This window comes from Lepus europaeus, chromosome 17 (genome assembly GCF_033115175.1).
Source record: "Lepus europaeus isolate LE1 chromosome 17, mLepTim1.pri, whole genome shotgun sequence".
Lineage (NCBI taxonomy): Eukaryota > Metazoa > Chordata > Mammalia > Lagomorpha > Leporidae > Lepus > Lepus europaeus.
This window is the reverse complement of record NC_084843.1, coordinates 35731835-35758884: the sequence shown is the minus strand read 5'-3', so window position 1 is coordinate 35758884 and position 27050 is coordinate 35731835. Positions and strand designations below refer to the sequence as shown.

At 44.2% G+C, this 27050-nt stretch overlaps 1 protein-coding gene across 2 annotated transcripts in view; it reads right to left on the bottom strand.

The window, feature by feature from the left end:
- The window catches only part of MYOF (myoferlin), a 157833-nt gene that overhangs the window by 38364 nt on the left and 92419 nt on the right, over positions 1-27050 (bottom strand). For both annotated transcript variants that reach the window (XM_062214246.1, XM_062214245.1), the window contains 13 exons: positions 26162-26354; positions 24294-24449; positions 20071-20202; positions 16941-17104; positions 14548-14662; positions 11465-11570; positions 8441-8586; positions 6337-6510; positions 5384-5492; positions 3084-3161; positions 1053-1234; positions 801-959; positions 582-680 (listed from right to left, as the gene is read on the bottom strand). In XM_062214246.1, coding sequence (XP_062070230.1) covers positions 582-680; positions 801-959; positions 1053-1234; positions 3084-3161; positions 5384-5492; positions 6337-6510; positions 8441-8586; positions 11465-11570; positions 14548-14662; positions 16941-17104; positions 20071-20202; positions 24294-24449; positions 26162-26354 — 1813 coding nt within the window. The remainder of the gene's footprint in view (positions 1-581; positions 681-800; positions 960-1052; positions 1235-3083; positions 3162-5383; positions 5493-6336; positions 6511-8440; positions 8587-11464; positions 11571-14547; positions 14663-16940; positions 17105-20070; positions 20203-24293; positions 24450-26161; positions 26355-27050) is intronic.

Below are 27050 nucleotides of genomic sequence, written 5' to 3'. Positions count from 1 at the left end.
TAGAGTTAGCCTGGGGTTCAAGTGTCAACCTAACATAATGTCTGGTAGACAGGCATTCAACAATAATTGTTGTTTAAAAGCCTTAGCTTTTGAGAACTTTTTGCAAGACAGAGGACAGAAATCTTAGGGTAATGGCTGCTTGATAGGATGTGGGGGGCCTTGATGTTGGATCAGACATTGTCCATCAAGCTACCTGGTTCACTCCACCAGCCTGAATCTGCCCCATCATGCAACACATCACCACTCCCACTCCACTCCACCTCCGCCTCCCTCTCAGGCCTACTCTGCTCACTCTTCCTCTCTCTCCTCCTGTCCACCTTCCCTCTCCAGTTCTTCAACTGATCCCCCAAATTCAGAAATATGCTGGCTCCTAGCATGTGAGGACTTTAGTCTCTCAGGAATGCTGAAATGGAGCTCTCCTCGTTTCCTCCACAGCCTTCTATTCCCAGGACTATTTCAAGTGTTTGCACACATTCTCTAGGATGTAGAGACAGCAAGACAGACACAGCAGGATTCCACCTCTGACATGAAGGATTCCCGCTCCATTTGCTGGGATCAACCAAACTTAGAGAGCCACGAACCTCAATAGCGGTGAGCTGAACCACGGGCCTGATGCCCTGGGGGACCATATATAGATTTGGTGCTCTCTGAGAGGGCAGGATGGGAAGGTTGGTGCCGTCCTGTGAAATGAACAAGGAAATGTCAATGGTTCCCATTATTTGAAGAAAATCGTGACTAGAATTGCTCACAGGAGCTTGAAGCAGCTGAAAGTCTCAATGCGGGAGTAAGCAGCAGTGTACCTTGTCCCTCAGAATCAGCTCTGCGGTCACCAAGACGTCCCCGCAGGCCTTGTCTCCATTCAGTACTGGGTGCCAGAGGAGTTTGGGTGTGACGTCCATTTCTGAGTTCAGTTTCACCAGAGGGGTGCAAATGCTTCTTCCCAAGAATTCATCTTTGCCCTAGAGAACCAGGTGAGCCTTCAGGTCCTGAACACACAGCCCCTCACACTCACACACACACACACCCCACGTGAGAAATTCTAAATACCCTACCACTTGGTCATTGTCGAAAAGTTCTATGACCACTTTGGGTGGATCCTGTAGAACTGTTTGGGGTTCCCCGTAGATTTCAACTTCATCGAATATAATTGTTTGGTCCCACGTGGGATTCAGGGTGGAGTGGATGATCTCAGTGGTTTTGCTTCGATGGAGGAAGGAGACATGAGCATATGGATCTGAAACAGGCAAAGAATCACAGTGGGGTCAAGGCTAAGTCCAGGTCCCCATGGCCCCTTGTTTCACCTGCAGGGTTTCCTTCTGGATCCGATAAGCTGGGACTCTTGCCACCCACATGGCACTGGGATTCCAGAGAGCAGGATGTGGTGGGGTAGATGACATAATGATAGGGAACAGCACCACCTAGAGGCACCTGAAGTGAAGCCATGAAGTGTGCAGAGTACTCCCTTTAGAACATCTCCACCATGGCTAAGGAGGCACCCACTCCCTCTGCCAGTGTACTGCCCCATGGTTGAGTGCGGGCTGTGAAATCAGATGCACCTGGGTTCAAACCCCACCTCTATCCCTGTCACATAACCTAAAGGCAGGGACTCCATCATCCTCCTAGCCTTTGGTTCCCTCCTCCATGCAATTGAAGTAAAAATGTCTGCTTGTAGTGCTGAGCGGGTGAAACAATATAAAGAATGTAATCTACTCAGGGCCGAGTCCATCACAGGGGGAGTATTTGGTGAATGCTAGGTACTGCCATTGTGCCTTACTTCTATGGTAATCATTGAGTCAACAAATGTTTACTGAGTGCTCATAGAGTTTACAATCTGTGATAGCAGAAAATGCTGTCGCACTGTGTTGAGAATGGGATGAAGGCAATCTTGTGTACTAATAAGTAATCTGTTCTGCACACTAAATAATTTCACCAAACTTTTTTATAGTTGGCTCTAAGTTCTGACCTCTCTGAGCAATGACCTAATGTCTAATGTGAAATGCTAGAAGGGTGTTCTGCTTTTAGCAGTTCATGAAATCATCATATACATGGAACTCTTTGCTTTTGCCCTGACGATAGAGTATTGCATCTCAAACTGCAAGAAATGTAGAGTGTTGCGAAACCATGTCAAAGAATTCTTTGACTTTCAGTGATGGAGTGCCCCCTGGTGGAGAATATTTGAAAATGACTTCAGAAAACATTTTGGATCTGTGTATTAGGGGATAACTTCAATCTGGTCTGTGAGAAAAGGAAACCATTCATCCATGTTGGCTAATATTAGTGCTTGGGACACGTTTCAGAATTGATTTGAGTGCACCAGAGTGTCAGACCTTAAAAGCTGTTCCCACAGAAGGCCCAAGGAAGCTTTGCTGGGTCTCACATCCTGAAATGGAATGTCTTGTTCCTCCCAGCCCCCGCCCCTCCTCCCCATCCCAGGACAGCCCCGGGAACTAGCTACTCATGGTTCCATAGGCAAGAGCATAAGTCTCCAAGCAGGAAGTCCCACCTCCTCCATGCAAACCCTTCTGCTGCCAATAACCTGCCCGTTGGAACCAGTCCAAAGGCGATCTCTAAGGGTGTTAAGGCCTTGTAGTTTAATGGTGATGGGAATTTGGAGAACAAGCAGCAAAGGAGGTAAACATGGACTCCGAACTGCTCCAAACCTGGTGCTGGAGGAAACTGGGTGAACTCGTCATCTTTGTTTTTTTGTTTTTCCTTTAACCTTGAAAGAGCTACAACCATTTAAAGGATCTTACTTTACCAATCAACCCAAGGGCTCAGGAATAAAGACGGCTTTGTGCATAAATTGCCCTTCCTGATCCTTTTTATTAACTAATCAATTAGTGATTATTAGAATTAAAGATCACAGATCTTCTGTGTATCCCTGGCACCCAGCAGCAGTGCCCGACTCGTTCATTATTGATCTAATGACTGAGGAGTTTATTCCATGCAAATCAAATTAATCTCAACATGAAAAGGGCTTTTGTTGTTGGGAATGACCCAAAAAATCCACTTGCTGAAATGAGGAATCCGCAAGCTAACGCCTTCTAGGTACTAACACATCACGGGGGATTTTTTCTCTTTACCTGAAAAGCTGTCCTTATCTAAAGCTATGAGGTTTCTGGCTTGATAGATATAGCAGCGCAGATGGTAGATGTAGACTCCTAAAAAGAACAGGATGGAGATTAATTACAAGAAACGTAACATTGTAAGCTGTGACTTTTCTGGACTGTTTGGAGACTACACATGCTCAGATAAGCGAGTCACGGGAGTCTGAGTCTCCACGGCAGAGAGCACACAGAACAGTGATGATGATCTTTCCCAAGGCCGTCCTCATTCCTGCAGGGTTACACTTACAGTGCTCTCTCCTCATCCACAGTTTTACTCTGTGCAGTTTCAGTTAACCATGGTCAACAGCAGCACAAAAATATTCCATGGAAACTTCCAGAAATAAGCAATTTCTAAGTTTAAAATTCTGCACCATTCCGAGTAGCATGATGAAATCTACCTCCTTCCTGCCCTCTCCCACCCTGGATGGTGGGACATCCACCCTGGATGAATCACTCTGGGTCCAGCACTTCCATGTGGCACTTACTTCCTGCCCAGCTGTTAGTAACTGTCTTGACTGTTAGATCCATTGTTGTAGTTACCACAGGGCTTGTGGGTTTATTTATTTATTTTTTTGCATTCTTTTTAAAAAGATTTATTTATTTGAAAGTCAGGGTGAGAGAGAGAGTCTTCCAATCACTGCCACTCCCCCAAGTGGCCACAAAGGCCAGGGCTGAGCCAAGCTGAAGCCAGGAACCAGGAACTTCATCTGGGTTTCCCACATGGGTGGCAGGGGCCCAAGTACTTTGGCCATCTTCAGCTGCTTTTCCTAGGCTATTAGCAGGCAGCTGGACTGGAAGTGGAGTAGCTGGGACTTGAAATGGTGCCCAAAGGGGATGCAGGCATTGCAGGCAGCAGCTTGACCCACTATGCCACAACGCCAGCTCTAGTTTTTATTTAATAATGTCCCAAAGCAGAAGGATAGTGATGCACGCATTTTGTTCCAGTATATTGCTATAATTGTCCTACCTTTATTAGTTACTGTTATCAATTCCTTATTATACCAAATTTATGAAATAAACATATAGGAAAAACACAGTATACACAGAATTCAGTACTATCCATGGTTTCACGCATCTACTGGGGGTCTTGGAAAGTATCCTCTGTGGATAAGGGGGGACTACTGTATTTAAAAAATATTATGGAAGCCCATGCTAAAATAACAAAATACAGATAAGCCCTTGGATTCAACCCACCTGGGACCAAAAACATTCAGGGAAACATGTGGCATTGTTGCTGACATGTATTATATAGTTATATATACAGTGGTTACATCTGTATACCTTTTTTCCCTTTGTCACTATTCCCTGTTAAGCTATACCAAGCATTTATGTTTTGGTAGGCATTGCAAATAATCTAGACATGACAAAGCTGCAGGGGAGGTGTGGACAGGCTATACACAAATACTATTCATCAGGGCATCCTCAGACTGGTGTCCTCACACCAAGGCCCTGTGCATATTGAGGCCTGCAGTTGGCCGTGGTTAACAGGAGAAAATTACAGCTGTTGTAAACTGTGGATTCAGGGCATTGCCCATCATCTTAGACATTTAAAGTAAATCTGGGTCTCTCACATGTAGAGAAGCAGGGCTGTCTACAGTGCTTCAGCACCTTTGCTGGTAAACAGCTTTCTGCTAGAAGTTTTTTGTTGTTTAAAATCTGCAACTCTGTTATTATACTGATCCACATGTCCACTACCCACCCCCAACACACACACACAATTTGACAGATAGCAGAGCCATGTGAGTCAGTGCACAGATTAAACTAGTTGAGTTCAAAGCTTGTCTCCAGTGCTTACAAACTGTAAGGCCCCGGGCCAGTTATTAATTTTCCTGTACCTTGGTTCTCTCATATTGGGAAACACAGACAATAACAGCATCTATCTTACAGGAATGTTAAGAAGATTAAATGAGTTACTATATTACAGTGCCTGGCACACGCTAAGACCTGTGGAAGTATTTACTACTATTATAGGTTTGCCCCATTCCAAAATTCTTGAAGGTTACCATTGAGACAAACCTTTACTTAAATTTTGAGGCATTTTCCCTAATTAAAATAATACAGTGAGTGCCTAGTAGACAGACTACATTAAAATCAGTCATTTTGACACCCTTAATCCCAAATCTGATAGTTTTAAAACTATTTTTTTCAAAACTCCTCTTTATCAAGTGATGAAAATGAAAGTCATGTTCCCAAGATTTTCATCATAGTTGGTGACTTGAAGAGTTTGAGACAAAAGTTATGGGAGTGGAATTCACAAAGACGTGTTGGAAACTCACGGTCAAAGTTGCAAGAGACAATGGGAGTGTTTGCTCCGAACACAGAGGTGGCGCTGTGCTTCTGCTTTTCCGTGCTCTTTTCGTCTCCGTCCTCACTGGTGTCTGCACCCTACAGGGGGAGAGGCAGAAAACAATCAGAGAACACTGCCGAGCACCCAGTCAGCCGACGGAGAGGCGAACGTCTCAGGCAGCTGGAAAGCAAGCAGATGGTCATCTGACCACCTGATGTTTCAGGAGGAACAAGGCTCGTGACCGCAAATGACTTCCCCAGAGTCACTCGGCTGGAAAGCACAGGAACAGGACAAAGGCAGTCCTCCTTCCTCAAGTGCCGGTCTTAAGAAACGGGAACCATGTAGAAGGCAATGAAGGGGGTTAGGAGGGAGGTAGGAGGAAGAGAAGGAGCTGCAGGAGGGGGCAGGGGAGTCGGTACGGAATACAGAACAGACTGTTTCAAAACGGACCCTGACTGCCATCCTGTTTCCATCACTCACGTCCATTTTCTCCATCGTTCCCTCCACCTGCCTGCTTGTCCCTCCCTGCCTTCTTTATCAGGCTTCCATCTGAATCCTCCTCTAATTTTGTCAGCCACCCTTCTGCTTCCTCCCCCTCACACCTGCACATTTAACCTTCTCAGTTTATTGAAAAAACCACAGTTTCCAAGATGCGATCCAAGGAACCCGTGCCTGGGATTACCTGAAACAAGGGTTCTGGAACAGACATATTTAGAAAGTGCTGGGGGAGACGGGTGTGCCTGCAATAGCTTTTCTCAGAACCTGTCATATGTTTATGATCTATTCATTTTGCAAGAATTACTGAGCACCTAGGGTGCAGAGCTCTCCCTCTGCCTAGCTGCACACGTAACAGAACCCTCTATGGAGCTGGCAGTGTTGTATGAAACACTCATCTATTCCTCTATGCCAATATTATGTGTGCTTCATCTACTTGTTACTTACAAGGGCGCCTTCAAGTTTGAAGATAGCAGCTGCCCCATGTGTTTCTGAAGGAGCCATCTTTCTCCTCCAGCGTCTGCGGCGGAAGGTATCCGAGCTCCGTTGTTTCCAGTGGAATTTCCAGCCAATTAAAGAAGCATATTCCCAGCCCTCCCGGTCTTCATATTCTTCCATGGCCTAAAAGAAAATAAAATGCTTAATGATAATAACAATGATATTCCTTAGACTCTACTGATAATGCAGGTTGTTTGGTCAATCAACAAATAGCATCGACAATCAACTCTTTGCCAAGCACTGTTCTGAGAGCAAAGAAAGACACAGAGCAAAGAATGACCCTTGCAGAGTTGATGGGCTGTGGGAAGAGCGAGATCATTAGGCAATTGCAGTGCCACGCGATGATGGCATATGGTGGACATATCTTCGGGCTGCACACTTTATTCAGACTTGGTAGTGGGGTGAAGTAAGGGGACTGTTTCTCATTGCTGTTTTCTTACTTTATTAGTACCTAAGTACGCGCTATTGTGACACAGTTTGGAAAACAGCAGTATCTTCCCTTTAGATATGATGGGGAAAATGACTGTCTTCTTCCCCTGGTTTTAATGTCTTGTTTAACACGGTAACTGAACAACTCATGATTAAATGAGAGATCAGCGTATATTATTTCTGTACTTAATAATAATGAGTATAGTACTTTTCAGCTTAAAAATAACTATCTAAGTTTTCAATGGTTTATTCTACCCTTTTGACAAATATGAATGCCTACTGCATGACACAGAGTGTGTTAGCAGCTAAGGAAAAGCAATAAAAAAACAGGCAGGGTGTTTGCCTTCATGTAGTTGGCATTTTAGTAGTAGAAATTTATATAAATACCTTGAAAGTATGGCTGAATTTAATAAATACCAAATAATATTATAATCTTAGATTCATGTGAGTTATTGTAGAGTCTGACTTTTTTAAACTTTGAATAAACATAAAATCCAGATTAAGCACAATCTTGTAACTGACTCTATAGGACCATTAATAGTGGCAATGAGATAGTTCTGTAGCCAAGGGAGGTAGCTTAGGGAACATCATACAACTCCCAGAAATCTCATCAGTAGAAGTAGGCCAGTCCCTAGTCTTCTGAGTGGTGGTCCAGTGTTTGTCCCACCTCACCCTGGTGTTCTCACTGGGAAGGAAGGAGCCAAGTATCTTCAGAAACTTCTTCCCTCATTAAGACGGGCTAATTCCATAACCAAGATTCATTCATTCATCAGCTCATCCACTCTACTACATTATTTGCTGAGAGTACGTTCCTGAGCTAGCAAAGAGGCACAAAGATAATGATGGCTCCATTTTTGCTCCCAGGATGTTTGCTTCTCATAGGAAATAACTTCGTAACAGCTCTGGAATCAGGCGTTTGGGGCAATAGAAAGAGTTCCTGTTTAGATTAGCCTAACCAGGATTCAAACAGCAGCTCTGGCACTTACTAGGTGCATGAAGCAGAGGAAGTCTGTTTAATCTCTGTGTGGATTATCTGTAATATGGGGATAAAATCCACACCTTACAAGAGTGTAGGTGATGCATATTCAGAACCTAAAACTATAGGAGGCACATCAAACATGCCACTTACTATCGTGAAGAATGTATTTTTCCACTGATTTTATGATCATACCCTTTAAAACTTTACAATATCCTAATGAGATGGGATGTTACCATTTTGCACATGAGAGAGTGAAGTCGGGATCTAAGCCTTACATATATTGTTACAAGCCCTATAGCAGTATTGCCTCTAGGATATTTTGTACCCAAAATAATTGTGGTTTCTTTTAATGCCTTCCTAGCAGTTCTCAACATTATGCCTGCCTCAGAATCACCGGCAGGACTTGCTGAAATGGAGGTCGCAGGGCCCATCCGTAGAGTTTCCAAATCAGTAGCTTGGGGGAAGGCATGTCTGCCCAGTCCTGGGGGCGGTGATACCGCTGGTGGGGTGGGTACACTTTACGCACCCTGAGCAGGGTACTGGGCCCTTGATTTACAAATGGTTCCAACAACCAAGTTAACTGGAACTCCCTGTGGTCTAGAAGGCAGAGGCCCGAGGCCAGTTCCCTTCTGCGGCCCCTCTTACCCGTGCGGTACTGGAAGCGCTCTGTGTTAAATCTCTCTTGCGTTTTCGGACCAGCCTTCGCCGTCTGTGAGTGTGATACATTTTCTCCGCTGCAACCCAGGACTTGGGTTTATTATCAGGAGGAATAGTAATTCCGTACTCCCAACCTTGAGAGAGAAATGCACTTGTCAGCTCACAAATAAACTCCCAGGAAATGTTCTTTCTCTCCTTCAAAACGTTGTCTAGTCTAATGACCGACATGAGCATCCCTAATCCAAAGAGCTCCAAAATCCAAAACTTTCCGAGTGCCGTGACACCACAAGTAGAAAACCCCACACCTGACATCATGCAATGGTCACAGTCCAAACACAGGTGCACTAAAAATACAGTAGAAAATTATCTCCAGGCCATGCGTATGCGTATATGTGAAACATAAGCCAATGTAAATGTTTAGATGTAGCTCCTGTCCCCAATATATTTCATCATGTTTATTACAAATATTCTAAAATATCCAGAAGCTCAAACACTTCTGGCCCCAAGCATTTTGGATGAAGGATGCCCAGTCTGTCTGCTGCTTTCACTTTGCTGGGATTCAGCCACAGCGCAGCCTCGCTCCTTGGCTCGCCCCTCAGGAAGCTCCCTTTGTGGGCAAGGCGTCTCTGCTCTGCTGCCTCCACTCACTCACGGTAACAGAGCCATCTAAGAAGAAAGCCTCGTTCCAGAGGCAGAAGGGGACAGTGGGTAAGGTGTGGCCCATATAGTCCCACAGCCTCCCTTCAAACGCCAGCACTACCCCGTCTCACTGTTTACTAAGTAAGTTTCCTTCAAGTTAGTTAGTCGTAGTGCCACTATGGTATTTTATACCCCAAATAATTGTGGTTTCTTTTAATGCCTCCACAGCAGTTCTCAACATTAAGTCTGCCTCAGAATCACCTGCAGGGCTTGCTAAAATGCAGGTTGCAGGGCCCATCTCTGGCCCGTTTTCTTCATCATAAAGGTAAAACATACCTTTTTGTAGGGCTATTTTAAGACATTCCAAACAACGTATGCAGAGCCCTCAGGGCCAATGCTTAACCTATAGTAAGTACTTGATCAATGCTGACGGCTATTATAAGGTCGGGTGATCGAATCAAGATTTGCAAGGAACTGATCTATTTGAAATGGTCTGAATCAGTGCCATTTCTTTCTATGTACATTTCTCTCTTAAAAGAAAAAAAAATCAATTTTCTCTTCTGATAATTCAACTTTGGATTACTGTTCATAGAAACTAACACCATCAACAGAAGCTTTGTCAGTAATACGCATTATTGCTGAACAAGATATCTTTAAGGCACTTTATAGTTCTACTTTCTGAGCTGGGGAAGGTCCAAATGTGACATTCCCAGGGAGATTATGAGGTATGATTAGACTAGAGAAGATCCAAACTCCAGCTTCCTCCTAATGGCTCAGCCTGGATACCCAGGCATCTCAAAACCCTGACACCTTGTCCCGTATCACTTGATATTTTTCACTTTTAGAAAAAAGTTTTATTTGAGGGGCCAGCGCTGTGGTGCAGTGGGTTAACGCCCTAGCCTGAAGCTCCGTCATCCCATATGCTCGTTGGTTCTAGTCCTGGCTGCTCCACTGGGAAAGCAGTGGAAGATGGCCCAAGTCCTTGGGACCCTGCACCCATGTGGGAGACCCGGAGGAGGCTCCTGGCTCCTGGCTTCAGATCAGTGCAGCTCTGGCCATTGTGGCCAGTTGGGGAGTGAACCAGCGGATGGAAGACCTCTCTCTCTCTCTGCCTCTCCTTTCTCTGTGTAACTATGACTTTCAAGTAAAATAAATAAATCTTTTTTTTAAAAAAAAGTTTTATTTGAAAGAATTAGAGGGAGAAGGAGAGAGAGAAAGATCTTCTACCTGTCAGTTCATTCCCCAAATGGCTACAATGTCCAGGGCTGGGCCAGGCCAAAGACCGGAGCCAAGAGCTTTATCCGGGTCTCCCATTTAGGAGCACGGGTCCAGGGACTTGAGCCATCCTCTGCTGCTTTCCCAGGCCATTAGCAGGGAGCTGGATCATAAGTGGAGCAGCCAGGATTCAAACTGTTGCCCATATGGAATGTCAGCACTGTAGACAGTGGCTTACCCACTGTGCCACAGTGTTGGCCCCAACTTTTTTTTTCTTTTAAAGATTTATTTGAAAGGCAGTGATGGGAGGGAAGGAGGGAGAGAGAGGGAGAGAGAGAGATGGATGGATCTTCCATCCATTGGTTCACTCCCCAAATGGCTGCACCAAGCCAATGCCAGGAGCTAGGAACTGCATATAGGTCTCCCATGTGGGGGGCAGGAACTCAAGTACTTGGGTCATCAACTGCTGTCTCTTGTCAGCGAACTAGCAGGAAGCTGAAGCAGGGGCAAAGGTGGGACTTGATCCCAGACATTCCAGTATGGGATACTGGCATCCCAAGCAGCAGCTCAACAATACTTTTCTCTATTTTTCGCCCGTGACACACTCCCACCTGGCACCTGTCCAAGCACTTACTTGTCCCTTGAATGTTCTATCTGAATGTAACAGACAGCTCCAGCTGATCTGTTTGACTTGTACCCACAAAGGCAGGGCTTTACCCTCCCAAGGAAGCTTCACTCTATTTATTTATTTATGTATTTTTATTTTTGACAGGCAGAGTGGACAGTGAGAGAGACAGAGAGAAAGGTCTTCTTTTGCCGTTGGTTCACCCTCCAATGGCTGCCGCGGCTGGTGCACTGCAGCCGGCGCATCGCGCTGATTCGAAGCCAGGAGCCAGGTGCTTCTCCTGGTCTCCCATGGGGTGCAGGGCCCAAGCACTTGGGCCATCCTCCACTGCACTCCCGGGCCACAGCAGAGAGCTGGCCTGGAAGAGGGGCAACCGGGACAGAATCCGGCGCCCCGACCGGGACTAGAACCCGGTGTGCCGGCGCTGCAGGCAGAGGATTAGCCTGTTGAGCTGCGGCGCTGACCGGAAGCTTCACTCTTAACCCAACTCTGCTGCAGAGCCCCCTGATTAGGTAACAGATGTAAAGTGTTACCTTTCTCGTCCACTGCTCGGTTTATGTCATACACCCATGCATCGTCTTCCCACTCCCAACCTGGAGGACAGGACAGCTCGCTGGGAGATGCTGCTTTATCACCGTTCTGTTGGAAGGGGGAAAAGAGGAAGTTAGTCATAGTATCAGGTGCAGAGGCTAGATGTGGCTCCTCACATTTGCATAGGTTCCCGTATGCTTGCTGACATCCCATCTCAGAGAGCAATGCCACTCAGAACAACCTCTAATCTTTAAGCACAAGTGCTACTCAAAAATTCCCTCTTTTAAACTACCGTTTGTTTCCACTATTATGGACTAGCAGTAGGTCAAACCATGTAAAATTGCTATTTTGGTAGGTTGAAATGATTGAACATCAGCAATTTCAAATAGTTCAAATTAATATCATGAAACAATCTATCATTATGAGAAGTTATACAGGAAAAAGCCCACCAGAGAATGGACAAAACATGAAAGATACATGTTGTTACATATGTCCTAGAGATTCATAATGCTAGTCGTGTAAGACTGAGAAAAGTTCATGTCAAACATTGATGTGTTTGCACGAAAACCAATAAAGAGTTACCAAATGGGAGCTCAAAAATAAAGGAAATAAAGGTAGCCCATGAACATACAGAAAAATCACCAGCTTCATTCACTTCAAATGAAGAGTGGAAATTAAAATAACAGGATACCACTTCCTCCTATATCGGCAAAGATGGCAAAACCTGTTGGTGAGTGTTTAGGCCAACAGCCCTCTCATTACTGCTGCAGGAAACAGAAATTTATACTACTTCTTTGAAAAGTAACTTGGTAACACTGATCAAAATTGTATGTAGACCAAGCAAAGCCAGGACCTCTACACAAATTTTCTTTAGTGAATACTGACATACATTCAAGGATACTCAATGTCATACTGTTTATGAAAATCAGACTAGGGGCTGGCGTTGTGGCATAGAAGGTTAAGCCATCACCTGCAATGCCAACATCCCATATGGGCACCAGTTAGAGCCCCTGATGCTCCACTTCTGATCCAGCTCCCTGCTAGTCGTCTGGGAAAAATAGCAGAAGATGGCCCAAGTGCTTGAGTCCCTGCTCCAATGTGGGAGACCCAGAAGAAGTTCCTAGTTCCTAGCTTTGGCCTGGCCCAGCCCCAGCCCATGTGGTCATTTGGGGAGTGAATCAGTGGATGGAAGATCTTTCTCTGTACCTCTGTCTCTCTCTGTAACTCTTTCAAATAAATAAGCCATAAAAAAGACTAAATAACACCCAAGATTATAAATTATAGGAGGTACATATAATAAAACACTCTGTAGGCATTTTTTAAAAAAGCTCCTTGATCTATACCTATTGATATACCTATGCCCAAGAGGTACCAGCATTGTGGTACAGTGGGTTAAGCTGCCACTTGTGACGTCCATATCCTATATGAGCCATGATTTGAGTCCTGGTGCTCCACTTCTTTTTTTTAAAAAAAAGATTTATTTATTTATTTGAAAGTCAGAGTTACAGAGAGAGGAGAGGCAGAGAGAGAAAGAGGTCTTTCATCTGATGGATCACTCCCTGATGGCCACAATGGCCGGACTGCGTCAATCCAGGAGGCAGGCTCTTCCTTCAGGTCTTCCACACGGGTAGAGGGGCCCAAGGACTTGGGTCATCTTCCACTGCCTTCCCAGGCCATAGCAGAGAGCTGGATCGGGAGTGGAGCAGCTGGGACCTGAACCGGTGCTTCAGGCCAGGGTGTTAACCCACCGCACCATAGCGCCAGCCCCCTGCTCCACTTCTGATCCAGCTCCCTGCTAATGCACCTGGGAAGGCGGTGGAAAACGGCCAAAGTACTTGGCCCCCGCTACCCATGTGGTAGACCCAATGGCATTCTGGGCTCAAGGTTTTGGCTTGGCCCAGCCCAGGCTGTTGTAGCTATTTGGGGAGTAAACCAGCAGATGGAAGATCTCTTTCTCTCTCAATCTCTCCCTCTCTGTCACTCTTTCAAATAAATAAATCTTTTTTAAAAAATGCCAAAGATATATTATGTGAAAATGAAAGCTGCAGAACTCTGTATATAACACAATTCCATTTAGGTAGGGAAAAATGTTGTATTCTTGTACATGAGCAGAAAGATATCATCAAATGGTGAAATATGGATCAGGGAGAATTACTTTTTATTCCTTTTTTGCTGTTTGAATCTTTTAAGTTATAAGCATTTACTTCATTTGTTATGATTATAAAAGCTAGATAATAAATATTTACTCTATATAATATTTAATATTTACCCAAGCTTTACCATCTTTACCAAGTACCAACATGTCATTAAATAGACCTTTTTTTTTTTTTTTTGACAGGCAGAGTGGATAGAGAGAGACAGAGAGAAAGGTCTTCCTTTTTGCCGTTGGTTCACCCTCCAATGCTGCTGCGGCCAGCACATCGTGCTGATCCGAAGCCAGGAGCTTCTCCTGGTCTCCCATGCGGGTGCAGGGCCCAAGAACTTGGGCCATCCTCCACTGCCTTCCCGGGCCATAGCAGAGAGCTGGCCTGGAAGAGGGGCAACAGGGATAGAATCTGGCGCCCCGACCGGGACTAGAACCCGGTGTGCCAGCGCCGCAAGGCGGAGGATTAGCCTGTTAAGCCACGACGCCGGCCAATAGACTCTTTTCTGTAGAAAATTATTTTCTTGGCATCTTTGTGACTTAAGTTATAAGTAAATTACTGAAGGTGCTCACATTTGGCCTAGATATCTGAGTACCGAATACCTGGATCTGATTTGCAGCTCCAGGTTCCTGCCAGTGCAGGCCCTGGGAAGCTGTGGTGATGCCTCAGGTAGTGGGGTTCCTGCCACACACATGGGAGACCTGGATTGAGTTCCCAGCTCCTGGCCCAGCCTTAGCCATTGTAGGCACTTGGGGAGTGGACCAGTGAGTGAGAGTCTTCCCCCATCCGCCTCATGAGTAAGTGAATGAATGAGTACACAGCTGTTGAGAACCTACGAAGCAGCCGAAGACAGGGTAAAGCCGAGCGTGGTGCTTGGCGGACCCCCAGCTGACCAGGATTCAGAGACACGACACCAGGGTCTCTCAGGAGCAGGCACTCACCACATCGGTGTAGGTGTCCTCGGCTGGCTTCCACTCGCCCCCCGGGTAGCGACTCTCATTCTGATAGACTTCATCTGTGAACTCCGTGTGACCAGCGTCTGCTTCAGTCAGCAAGCTACGGGGGGCGAGGCTCATATTACCCCCGGAGAAAGGGAAAGCGCGACCCCACTTATTTTCAATAGTTGGGGAGGATCTACACTCTGGGAATGGTACCAGTTCCCTCCCCCAACCTCACCCTTCAGGTTCTCCACTCCCAACTTCTCTTTGTACTAAGGAATTTTGCCATGCCTTTGAAGAAAGGGCCTGCTGGAACAATGAGACCTAAATTAGAGAGAACACAAACTGGCAAGGTTGCTCTTTCTTTGTAGCTAGGGTGGGCACTGGGAGAACAATGCTGTGCGCAGCTTCAGACAGCGCCTTCCACATTCCCGTTTCACCTGAAGGCTGTTCAGCTCATCCGTCCTCAGCGAACTCCTGACGATGTTTCAAAAGAACAGGCAGTTGTTCTCCCCACCTGCCCCCTTTCTACCAAACAGGGCAGGCAGCCTGCTGTGTGAAATGTCACCCATGCTTGCTTGGTCGACGTCACACAAACTGAAGGGAGGAGTTCACATTTTCTGGCTGGTTCTTCGGTAGAAAGCCAAGCCAGGTCATGTCAGTCTCCCAGCTCCATCTGGGCACTGGAGAAACCCATCCTGACCCTGCCGCGCCAGTTTTCTTCTTGGCTTTGCAACTGTTTGGACAATGCCCAGAGGCAAGTGTGGAGGCTCCAACTTTGACTCTAGACTTCTGCCAGGCATTCATGCACATGAGGGCTTTTCTACTCTATCAGCTCTGCATCTTTTTCCCGCCCTAGCCTCTCCTAGAATTAAGCACTAGAAGGGAATTAAAAAAATCGTCCCAATCACATGCATAAACTATCCTCAGCCATCACTTCTCAGGACCCTAAGGGTGACCTAAAGCCTTGGCTGCTGTCTCTCTAGCCCTGGCATGCTTGGCCATCGGCCTTCTGATCACAGTTCTTCCCCTCCTTTTCCTGCCCTCACTAACCTTCCTGCCTTCTGTCCAATTCAAATCCCACTCTCCTTCTCCCCACCAATCCCCAGCCCTGCCCCAGCTCCACCGAAACCAAGCTGAGCTGGATTAAAACCATCGTGTGCGAGCACGGAGTTTTAAGAGACAAGCATATTCGCTTTCCTCCCTCCTTGTGCCTACACAATCACAGAAGCAAATGGCAGAGTCCAAACTCCAACTGGAGGCCTGAAAATCCAACTCTACAAGTTTGTTCTCTCCAGATTCAAGTGTGTTGTGGTGAGATGGTGAGAAAAGAGAGCTCTAGTTCTAATACTCCTGGCAACATTTAGAAACCAGGCTCTCATTCTCCACAGATTCCAGGGGAAACACGCTTGTCCCCATCTACTGTTTCTTTTCAAAACCATTACTTTTCTTTTGATCGATAGCTTTTCAGATGCAATTCATATATCCTACCATTCTCTCACTTAAAGGGTACCTTCTACTGTTTCCTGCGGATGTTTCAGCCTAACAGTTAAATGCTGGTTTGGGTTGTAGACCCAGCTATGCACTTGTGAGATATGTGGTTTTGGACGAGTAACAGTCTCTCTAGGCCTGATTTTCCTCATGTGCAAAGTACAGATGCTGGGACATCATTCTCTGTGAATCTCTTGCATCTCTGCACATCTTGCTAGCTAAAGCACTGGGCACAATTTTTATGGACTATCTTTCCAGGGATATTTATGTGGGGAACAGCCTTGAAAGGCAGAGACAGTACCTCTCTCCAGAAAAAAGGGTGAGCATGCTTACTGCCCATTAAAAAAGATTTGGATTCCCTGAGCTCAGGGTTTGTCTTGTGTATGGTAATCTGCCACATGCACAAGTGTTATCTAGCCCCTCTCTGTGCCACCCGTGGGAAATGGGACATAGAAAACTAGAGCAACTGTTTATTCACTGATTTGCTATTACAGTAGACAATAACACCGTTTTTCTCTGATTCAGGAGTCATGTGTCTCCCACCAGCAGGCATGAAGCTAAGGCAGGCATTCTCAATAGCTTGCAAATAGGGTAAAATCTCTGAACCTTCAAAATGCTTGTACTACCTGCCTTGTGGGTAAGATTGAGCAAGATAATACTGGTGTTTAGCACATTCATGAGTAAGTTCTCAATAAAACTTAGCTTCCGGGTGCTTTTTAAAATTGTCTTACTGTGTGGCACTGATGACTTTAAACTTTCTGTGAATTTCTATGGACTTACTCCTGAGCAGTGAATGTCATGCGAATTTTACAACAGATGATGATGGAGACATCCCATTTAGTGATTTCTAGGAAAAGGCTGCAATTCAACTCCAATTCTGTTTTTCCCATACACAGAAAACTTACCTTCTTTCAGGATCAACTGTCCATTCTCCTTCCCATTCCCAGCCTTTGGGAGGCAAAAAGAATTCTCTCTTGAGCTTTATTTTTCCTGTGACATCAGAAAATTTATGACGTCCCACTAATCCAGAAGTGCCCCATTTTCCAAACATCAGAGCTTGATTTTCATACTATTAAAAAAAATGTAATTGGAGAAACCCATCAGAGAGCAAGAAATAAAGCCAGACTGTAAACTTTCAAGTCTATCTGAGACTAAGGCTAGACAACCACAGAAAGCAAAAAAAAAAAAAAAAAAAAAAAAACCTTCAGGGTCAGAAGATGAGGACTTGAGTTGTTATGTTACTAATTATGCAAATTTGGAGAAGTCCTTTATCCTTTTAAGATTCAGTATTCTCATTGTCAGTAGGGATAACATTACCTCTCTTATAGAGTTGTTCTGAAGTTCAAATGTGACAATGATTGTGAAAATGTTTTGTAAACAGTGAGAAATCATGCATTCTTTCCCCGTCATTACTTTGAGCAGCTCCAAGAAGCTCTCTGAACCTTATCTTCTAAATCCCTATGATTGTGCAGGCTTCGTAAAGTGTATTTTAAGTCTACTTCTTAGAAAATGGAGCACATTTCCCCACAGAAAATTAGTGGGTGCCTTTTCCAGGCAATCTACAAAAATCTCTGAAACATGAAGGTCCTGTAGCACCCAACCCTTATAGCGCCCAAAACTTCCAAGCATTGATTCCCTCTGGAGTTAGCAGGGAGACCAAGGCCTTTCTGGGGAGCAGCCTTAGTGGCAATGACAGGCTCTGGTTTACAGGCATCTCTTCCTAAGTTAGAGTTGATAAATCTACAATGGTCTGCTCTTGACCATCTCAGTCACAGACAGGGCTGAGATTTGCCAGTGTAGTGGGTGTCTCTGTTTGGATCCAAACTAGAATTTCCATTTGTGTGTGAAGGAAGCCACTGAGAAGGTGATTTCCGTAAGTCAGGGGAAGATTTTGGCTGAAGGAGGAAGGAGGAGATTTGATTAGAGGCCTGCTGCGGGAACTGGGATCAAGAGTACGGTAGTGCTTGTCTCAGACGTAGGCTCTGAGCCTGGAGGGGAGATGAGCTTCAGGTAGAAGCCAAAGGAGCTGTTATTCAAGGGGCTGTGAGACTTGGGACAAGGATCCAGAATGAAGGAGCAAGGTATTCCTGGCATTTCTGCTCTGAAGACAACATGGCTCTGGCAAGATTTAGGCAGGGACCTTGGCAAGGACAAGATGCATCAGTAAGAGTGGATAAGGGAAGCTTAGGTAGCTTTGAGAGTTATGTATGACCTTTAGCCAACAGCTGTGTGGCAGTAGAGCAAGAAAAATGTATTCATGAGTAAGCACACAAGTGCACATAAAGCACTTCAAAGACTCAAAATTTGGCAGGTCAGGGCGGTGAATTTACAGAGAAGTTGGTTCTTGTATTAGCACCTGAAGGCACAAAGCAGTGAAGTTTCCATTATTATGTATGTGCTCTTATTAGTATTCACTGGGAATTAGAACCTGGACAAACTGGAGTCACACAAAACAACCAAAATGGGTAGATAATCTCTCTGCAGGAGTTGTAGTTCTACTTCTGCTTTACACGGGGAAGGATCTAGGCATGGAAAGGAATGAGAGCCCTGGGCTGACTGCTACTCTGGGATAGCTTCTCTAGGCTCAGCCCCAGACACAGAGCTCAACGCAGGTGGATGCCAAGAAATCCTATAGGAAGGCAGGAGCCAGCCTCTCTGATGTATGCCCTCAGTCTACACCCTGCCCGGCCAATTGGATATCAACATCAACCTTGCCAGTGGCCTCCAGAACACCCTCCATTTGTCTTCAACAGCACTTCCAGCTCTGAGCTGTAGGGACCTGTGTGTCTCCCATGTGTCCTACTGCTTCTTAAAGTGGCCCACTGATGCCCATGTTGGAATCACCCTCCGGTGCCAGTTCCTCATTCAGGCACAGAATCAGAATCCCCAGGGTGGCCCTGGGAGTCTGCATGTTCAACAGCAGACTCTGAGAACAAAACTGGGCTTCTTTATCACCTCCACCATCAGGCTCAGTGCCTAGCATAAAGCTACCTCTCCCTAAAGTTTTAGTGGACAGATAGATGGAGGATAGATGGATGGATAAATGCATCATAACTAATTTATGTATTCATGCACTCAATCATTATTTTATACAGAACTATTAGATGCCAGGCACTGCTGAATAAATAAAATGTAAAAATAAAAATGGCCATGGGTTTTCTTGCCCAGGAAGCAGAATAGAACCCAAATCCTGAACAGGTAGTCAGGTATGGTAGTGGGTAGTGGAACACATGTTGGATTAGCTAGATGGAGACAGTCTTCTCCTTAGTTATTGGAGTATGTAGACCCATCTGTAGAATGGAATTCATTTGAAAATTGTCAGAAGACACTCATCAACTACATCTAGGAAGTTTAAATCACTAAATACCTTGAGTTAAAAATAATGTATAAAAGTTAAAATACTTATTTTTAGCTTTAAAAGTTTATAAAAATTGTTCATTATAATAGGGTCTTTTTATTACCTAAGTGGATTTTAAATTTAATGAAGGTTTTATAAATTTTCTGTAGTGTTATTCAAGTATGCAGGCAGCATTTTCTCAGTCTTCGGGCAAACCCATGGAAACTTTCACAAAGTGAGGAATTCTATAGTTTAAAGACTCCCTCATTGCAAACAAGATTTTCAAGATTTGACTTCTCAAGTGTCCCCCTTCTTGGTAAAAATAAAAAAGAGTATGTGTATTTGTGAGTGTGTGTGTGTGGACTGTGCTCTGTGTCCCATCACCATGCATCGGTGTGACTAACCATTCTTAAGTTCTAGAGCTTCAGCTAGAAGGGCACTCATTTTCAGTTCAGCTAGGGGAGGTCATCTCTTGCAATCAGCTCCCAAAGATCTTAATCACCCTGGTATGTTTCAATATTGATGCTGAAGTCCCAGGAGGACTTTCTCTATCCCCTTAGGTTGAGGTCCCTTGGATGGGATTTTAGGGGTGATAATGATACTGTGGCTGTTTTGGGTACCCAAATATTTTGCCTAAGGATGAAAATTAAAGCACCCAGAAACACCAAAGAAAAAAATAGCGATGTCATTCAATGTACCATTTCAGCAAACACAGTGAAAGTTCCTTCTGCAAAACTATTGAACTTCTTCTCAACAGCACTCAAGCCCAGCCAGATGTTCACGCGCAGTTCCACAGGCACCTTTGTCCCATTGACTTTCTCCTGCGGATACTGTGAGATAAATAACATGTTACATTTCACTGGGCACCACATGGACTGGGACATTAAGTTAGGGCCAAAACCAGACATAACAGGTAATCATTGCTCTCATCAGTCTGATTTTGTTTGCTTTAGTTAACCTATTTCCAAATGACCCTATGACAAAGATCAAAATAACAACTAAAGCTGCAGATCTCAAAGTATGAGCCACAGATTCCTTTCTGCTACTGAGACATTTCCAGGAGGGCCACAAGGTCAAAGCAATTTTCCCAACATGCTCTTTACCTTCTTCCCTGTTCTGGCATTTGCATCAATGGTGCACAAGCAGTGGCAGAAAAACTCCACTCTAGCAAGACTCAAGGCAGGGACAGCACACTGTACGCAGTAGTAATAGAATTACCAGGAATCACGCAAAGAACAGGCCAACCTCACTGAAGGCTTTGCTTGATCGAGTAGCAAAAATGATCATTTGTGTTAAATATTGACCCTTGAGTCTTTTGAATACTTTGTGTGATGAAATAGGAAGTACACACGAGGCCCTTCTGTTGCATTTTAGGATATAATGGTTGTCTTGAGAAAAAGTACTTGTGTAATTGTTTAAATTGTGAATTGAACTAGATTTTTAAAAAATGAAGTACAATTTTACTTAAAACAGGTATTAATAGACAAATGTTGTTATTCAGGTTTGGATGTGGGGCAGACATGTTCTTCAGTCTAAATAAAATGAACCTCTCACTTCAAGGAAAATGCCTACATCTGTAGCCAGTGACAAAATTCAAAATTAGAGTTTTGGAAAATTCGTATTGGTTATGGTGAGCTTGATAGCGTCCTGATACATAAATACTTCCTAATATGTGATATTGACAAATGTGATTTTTTTTTCACATTTCATGATGAAATGTGTCAACCTTAGGAAGATCTATAAAACTCCATGAACCAATATTTTCCCAGTGAACATGCTTGATGTTACAAAATCAGGCATGGATAAAAGAGCCATTCAAAGTCCAAGAAAGACCAATGGATTGTGGAGCCAAGTTTGGAAAATGTAATCGTATGGCTTCAGATTCTACATTGCAATTAAGCTTTCAGAGGCTAATCTTTGAATCTGGTGTTATATCAAAAATGAATATCCACAATTATCAGAAATGCTTATTAAAATACCTCTTCCTTTCCCAACTATGTATCTTTCTTTTTAAAATTCCAGGAAAATGCTCTTTTTAATTCCATTTTCCTTTTTTTTTTTGACAGGCAGAGTTAGACAGTGAGAGAGACAGAGAGAAAGGTCTTCCTTTTCCGTTGGTTCACTCCCCAAATGGCCGCTACGGCCAGCAAGCTGCGCCAATCCGAAGCCAAGAGCCAGGTGCTTCCTCCTGGTCTCCCATGGGGTGCAGGGCCCAAGGACCTAGGCCATCTTTCACTGCACTCTGGGCCACAGCAGAGAGCTGGACTGGAAGAGGAGCAACAGGGACAGAATCTGGCGCCCCGACCGGGACTAGAACCCGGAGAGCTAGCGCTACAGGTGGAGGATTAGCCAAGTGAGCTGTGGCGCTGGCCTATAATTCCATTTTCAAAAACTTTTTGACGGGGCTAGCACTGTGGTACAGCGGGTTAATACCCTGGCCTGAAGCACTGGCATCCCATATGGGTGCCGGTTTGATACCCGGCTGCTCCACTTCCTATTCAGCTCTCTGCTATTGCCTGGGAAAGCAGTAGAAGACCCAAGTCTTTGGGCCCCTGCACCCACGTGGGAGAACCAGAAGAGGTTCCTGGCTCCTGGCTCCAGATTGTCACAGCTCCGGTCATTGCAGCCAATTGAGGAGTGAACCATTGGATGGAAGACCTCCCTCTCTCTCTGCCTCTCCTTCTCTCTGTGTAACTCTGACTTTCAAATAAATAAATCTTTAAAAAAAAAACCTTTTTGATGTATCCTTACATTTGAGGTCAGATTCTCTTCATATTCAACCAAATAACTCATACCACCAGCTTAAACGCACAAGCTTAAAATCACAAGCATATGTGATAATTCAGTTATATTTTTGTTAAGCAAGACACTAAGGAAGTTTACAAAAATATAAAATAGTACCACTTTGTTGATTTTTAGAAAATATTTACAATTTATAAAAAATATGTGATTTTTGTTAACATGAGTTTACTATTGTTCAGTGAGTTTATAAATATTTTTAAATTTATAAATATTTTTAAATTTTCAATTTCTAGTAAAGATTGATAGAACTCACATAGATAAAAGCTCTCTGAGGTCTTCAATAATTTTAAAAATAGTATAAAGGAGTCTCAAGGCCAAAAATAAAACCCACTGAATTAAATAGTTTCATAAATAGGATATTGAATATTAATTAAATCAATAAACAGGGTGGGCATTTGGCCTGGCAGTTCATATGCCCACACCCCACATCAACGAGCCTGGGTTTGATCCTTGGATTCGGCTCCTGACTCTGGATGCCTGATCCTGGGAGGCAACAGTGAAGGTACAAGTGGTTGGGTCCCTGCTGCCCACATGGGGAATCTGGATTAACTGCTCCCAGCTCCAGCCCTGGCCATTGCAGGCATTGGGGAAGTAAACAAGCAGATGGGAGCTCACTGGCTCTTTCTGTTTCTCTGCCTCTCAAATAACTTTTTCAAAAAAACAAATCTGTAACACATTCTCTTAAAAGCTTTTTGCTGTTTATCCACTGAGTGCTAAAACATAACACAGAAAATACTTTGTCTCTTCTCCTGCCACCTGTGAGGTTCTTTATTAATCACTTCACTTCCACCCACTGCTGGGGTCAATTATAACGGTGGTTGTAGCTTCAGTAAAATCTATTCTACCAAGAATGCTTGACAGAAGATAATTTTTTCTGATTGTGTTTATACTCTCCTGATTAAGGAGCAAGGAGTTAATTAATGAAAAGTCAGAAGATAACCTCATGCTTTAGGGAACACCCTGCCCTGACTCTGCTTTTCCTCTTCCGGATGCTCACGCCTCTCCTCCAATCTGAGGACTCCAGCTGAGACTGGCCACAGAGAGGGTGTCAGACCACACAGAGGGGTCTGTTCCGCTTTCCTCCTTGTCAGGCCCAAGTCCTCCTTTGGTTCCCCATATGTACACACACGGAACTTCTCTTCCTCCTCCTTCTTTTTAAAGCTGCTACTTCTGTGTGTATATATGATACATATATATATATATATATATAAACATATAAACTGTAAAATACATATATCAACTATAAATATATTTAACAGTTCATTTTTTTCTATCCCCTTGAAAGGCAGAGCGACACACAGCGAGACTGAGAGCAAGCGAGTTCTTCTATCTACTAGTTCACTCTTCCAATGCCTTCAACACCCAGGCCTAGGCCAGACCAAAGCCAGGAGCCAGGCGCTCCATCCGGGTCTCCACGTGGGCAGCAGAGTCCCCGGGCACTTGGGCCATCCTATGTCACCTCCTAGGATGCATCAGCAGGGGCTAGATGAGAAGCGGGAGTGTTCATCCCCAGGGAGCTTATCCGGCTGTGCCTGAACGCCTGCCCCAGACAGTTCTTAACTGGGGCTCTGAGATGCGTTTATGGGTTCCACAAAGCTCCTAAATTGTATGCAAAATGTTGAATGCAGGGGGGCTGTTCATTTTCCTGGAGGAGTGGGCCAGTAGCTTTCATCAGGTACTTAATGAGGTCCCTGACTCTGAAAATGTTCCGAATCTCTACCATAAGTAATATTATTAAAAACTTTAATCTGAGGACTCATTTGGTTAGAGCAATAGATCTCATGGACTTTATTATCATCTCTTTTTTTCCACAAACATTCACTAAAGTCAAAGGGCATGAGACAGTAGAACTAAGTGGAAAATTCATGCCAGATAGCACTCACAATGCCATGTTCATGTTAATGTCATAAGGACATCTACAGAGGTATCCTTGATGGAATGCTAGCAGATCTCAGATCAAGCTCTCAGAAGTGTGTCAGACAGAGGAAGGGACTAAACTGAGTTAAAATGGACCACGATCACCCCAGTCATTCAATGGCTAGCAAACTATAAAGCAAGCCCTTCTGGGGAATATGGGTTTTATGTGTAAGTATTTTACATTCCACAGTGAAGTCTGTACCTTTAGAAGGATGGTTTGGGTTTTCCCACAGTATTTCCCAGATGCGTGCTCGCCACTGGTGGAGTATAAGACCCGATGTGCGGGGATTCGTGCATAGGCCAATCGCTTCTCTCCCCGAATCATCCAGATGATAATGTCAGGCATACTGTTCTGCGGCTGGTCACGTGGGTGGGGTGGAAAAGGAAGCAAAGCTATCATTAGTTTAGATGCAGAAGGACTGCAGGTCCTGAAGCTTGACTTTCGGGACGCTGTCCCAAAGTCCCCCATTCATATCTGCTAGGCCCACACTGTGAGAATGCGGGGTGAGGCGGCAGGCTGCAGCTGGTCCAGGAGGTTGGAGGGAAGCAGAGGGGGAGCTCTACCTGAAAAGCTCTGCTCCAAGAGGTATTTTGGGAAATATTCCTTCTTATCTAGAGCATTATTTGAAGAAAGCCATCAGCAACAAGAAGTCGCATATTTTATAGGACACAGAGTACCTCTGACTGTCCAATAGTTGCCAAATATGAAATATTTAGTTTTTAAAAACTATTTTTCTGTATAAAGGGGTATAAATTTGCTATAGGAAATTTTAAAAGTACCAAGGCACACAAAGTAGAAAGCAAAAATTACTTGTAATCCTATGTGTATTTTCAAATGTGTTTTTATTCACAAATATATTACTACCAACCTGCTGTGGTTTGGATGTGTCCCTACCAGAAATGTAATCGCCAATGCAGCAGTGTGGAGGGTGGGGGCTAATAAAAGATGATTAGGTCACGAGGGCCTCTATGAATGGATTAATGTCATTAGCTCCAGAGTGTGCTGGTTATCACAAGAGTGGACTCATTGTAAAGCCAGTTCAGTCTTCTTGCTTGCTCTCTCCTGTCCACTCTTGCCCATCTGCTCTCTGCCATGGGATGACACAGCAAGAAGGCCCTCCCCGTATGTAAATCCTTCAACCCTCCAGGACTGCATGGGAGAGAGAAACCTCTGTTCTGTGGTTCTGTGGTGCTGTGGTATAGAAACACAAGACAGACTAAGATACTACACCTCCTTGATATCTGAAGGACGGGAGGAGGGGTTAGTTCCAGTACATGGAGACTGGTGACAGGCAACATCTACTCAGCATTTACTGTGTACCCAGCACTATGCTAAGCCCTTTACATACAAATACAACCAACTATGCTTATTTCCATTTTACAGCTGGGAAATTGAGGCTTAGAGAGGTTGAATAATAACTAGGATGGCAGATTCAGGATGCAAATCCAGATTCTTCTGGCCCCAGCCAAAGTTGACATTTTAATCTTCTGTATTACACGGATCTGCTACTTCATCACTCAAAATATTCCCCGACAGTTCTGAGAAAATGATAAGGATTTGTGTACTTAAAAACCTTTCTAGGATCACCCACTCAAAACTCTTTCTGATTTCAATGACTGTCAGTCCCATAGCCCAGAAAATCCTTTATTTATTTTTATCAGTTAGGTCTGTTCAATATATTGTTCAGATAATGTTGTCATCAGATACCAAAACCCACGATTGCTTAAGTCCCTTATATAAATTGGCATCATATTTCCACATAACCTACATATATCCTCCTGTCTACTTAAATCTCGATTACTTAAAATAACCAACACAATGCAGCTTCTATGTAAATAGCTGCCGAGTTGTATTTTTAAGAGAATAATGACAACTATAAAAAGTCTGTGTAAGTTCAACATAGATATAATGTTTCTTTTGAATAGTTTCCATCCATGGTTGGTTGAATTCAAAATGTAGAACCTGCAGATCAGGAGAGCTGACTGTGCCAGATAACCCATTTACTACCCTCATCCTTGATGCCATTCCAGAGATGTATCAGAGATGTTTGTGTAGTTTAAAAATCCTACCTCTTCAGTTAGTTGCATTAATTTATCAAGCCAGTCCTCAATTTCTAGCAATGTGGACTTCACATCTGTAGCTTCAGCCCTCATTCTCACAGCTGCTTCGTTTATCTGCGAGAGAGATTTGGACCGCAACTTCTGGATCTGAGTATCAAGAATTGTGACATTAGGTCTTCCTTCTGTGAGAGGCAAAGTGTATCTAAAAAAGAAAAGAAAACAAGCAGAGAATTTGAGAATAGCCTTTAGAACCGACAAGTTCATTTATATTTGGTTTCCATTTTGCAAGTCACATCAATATATTAACTGATTCCGTAAACACTGCCTGGTTTAAGCTAGAGTGGAGATTATCTGGCACTGCAAACCAGACAGGAGGATGACAATTCCAAAGCAATTCCTTAGGTTTGACCTAAGGCCCAGTCATTGGAAGGAAGATGGAAACAGCAGCAGATGGAAGAAACCAACCTGCCCTTCTTTTATTTCCTAGGATCACTGTATGGGTATAAAAAATGATGGGGTGGATAGGGAGGATAGAGATCATCTAAACCAAGGGCTCTTAACTTAAGGACCACGCCCCTTTAGGCAAACTATAGGTGGACCTCAGGGGGTCTGCAAATCACTGGAACTTATTAAGAAAAAATTGCATATCTACCAACACTACCTGGGTACAAACTGTGGCTCTACCATTTATTAGTTCTGTGATCTTGACAGTCTCCACTGTGGGAACATAATGTCCGCCTTCTAGGGTTGTTGTGAGAGTGTAAATGAGTTATTACACAGAGAGCATTCAGAGTGGGACTTGCTGCATTATAAAATCTAAACAACGTCATCACCTTCATCATCATTGTGTTCATCATCACATCGGATTCCAAAAGGAGCCTAGGAGCTCCACACAGAG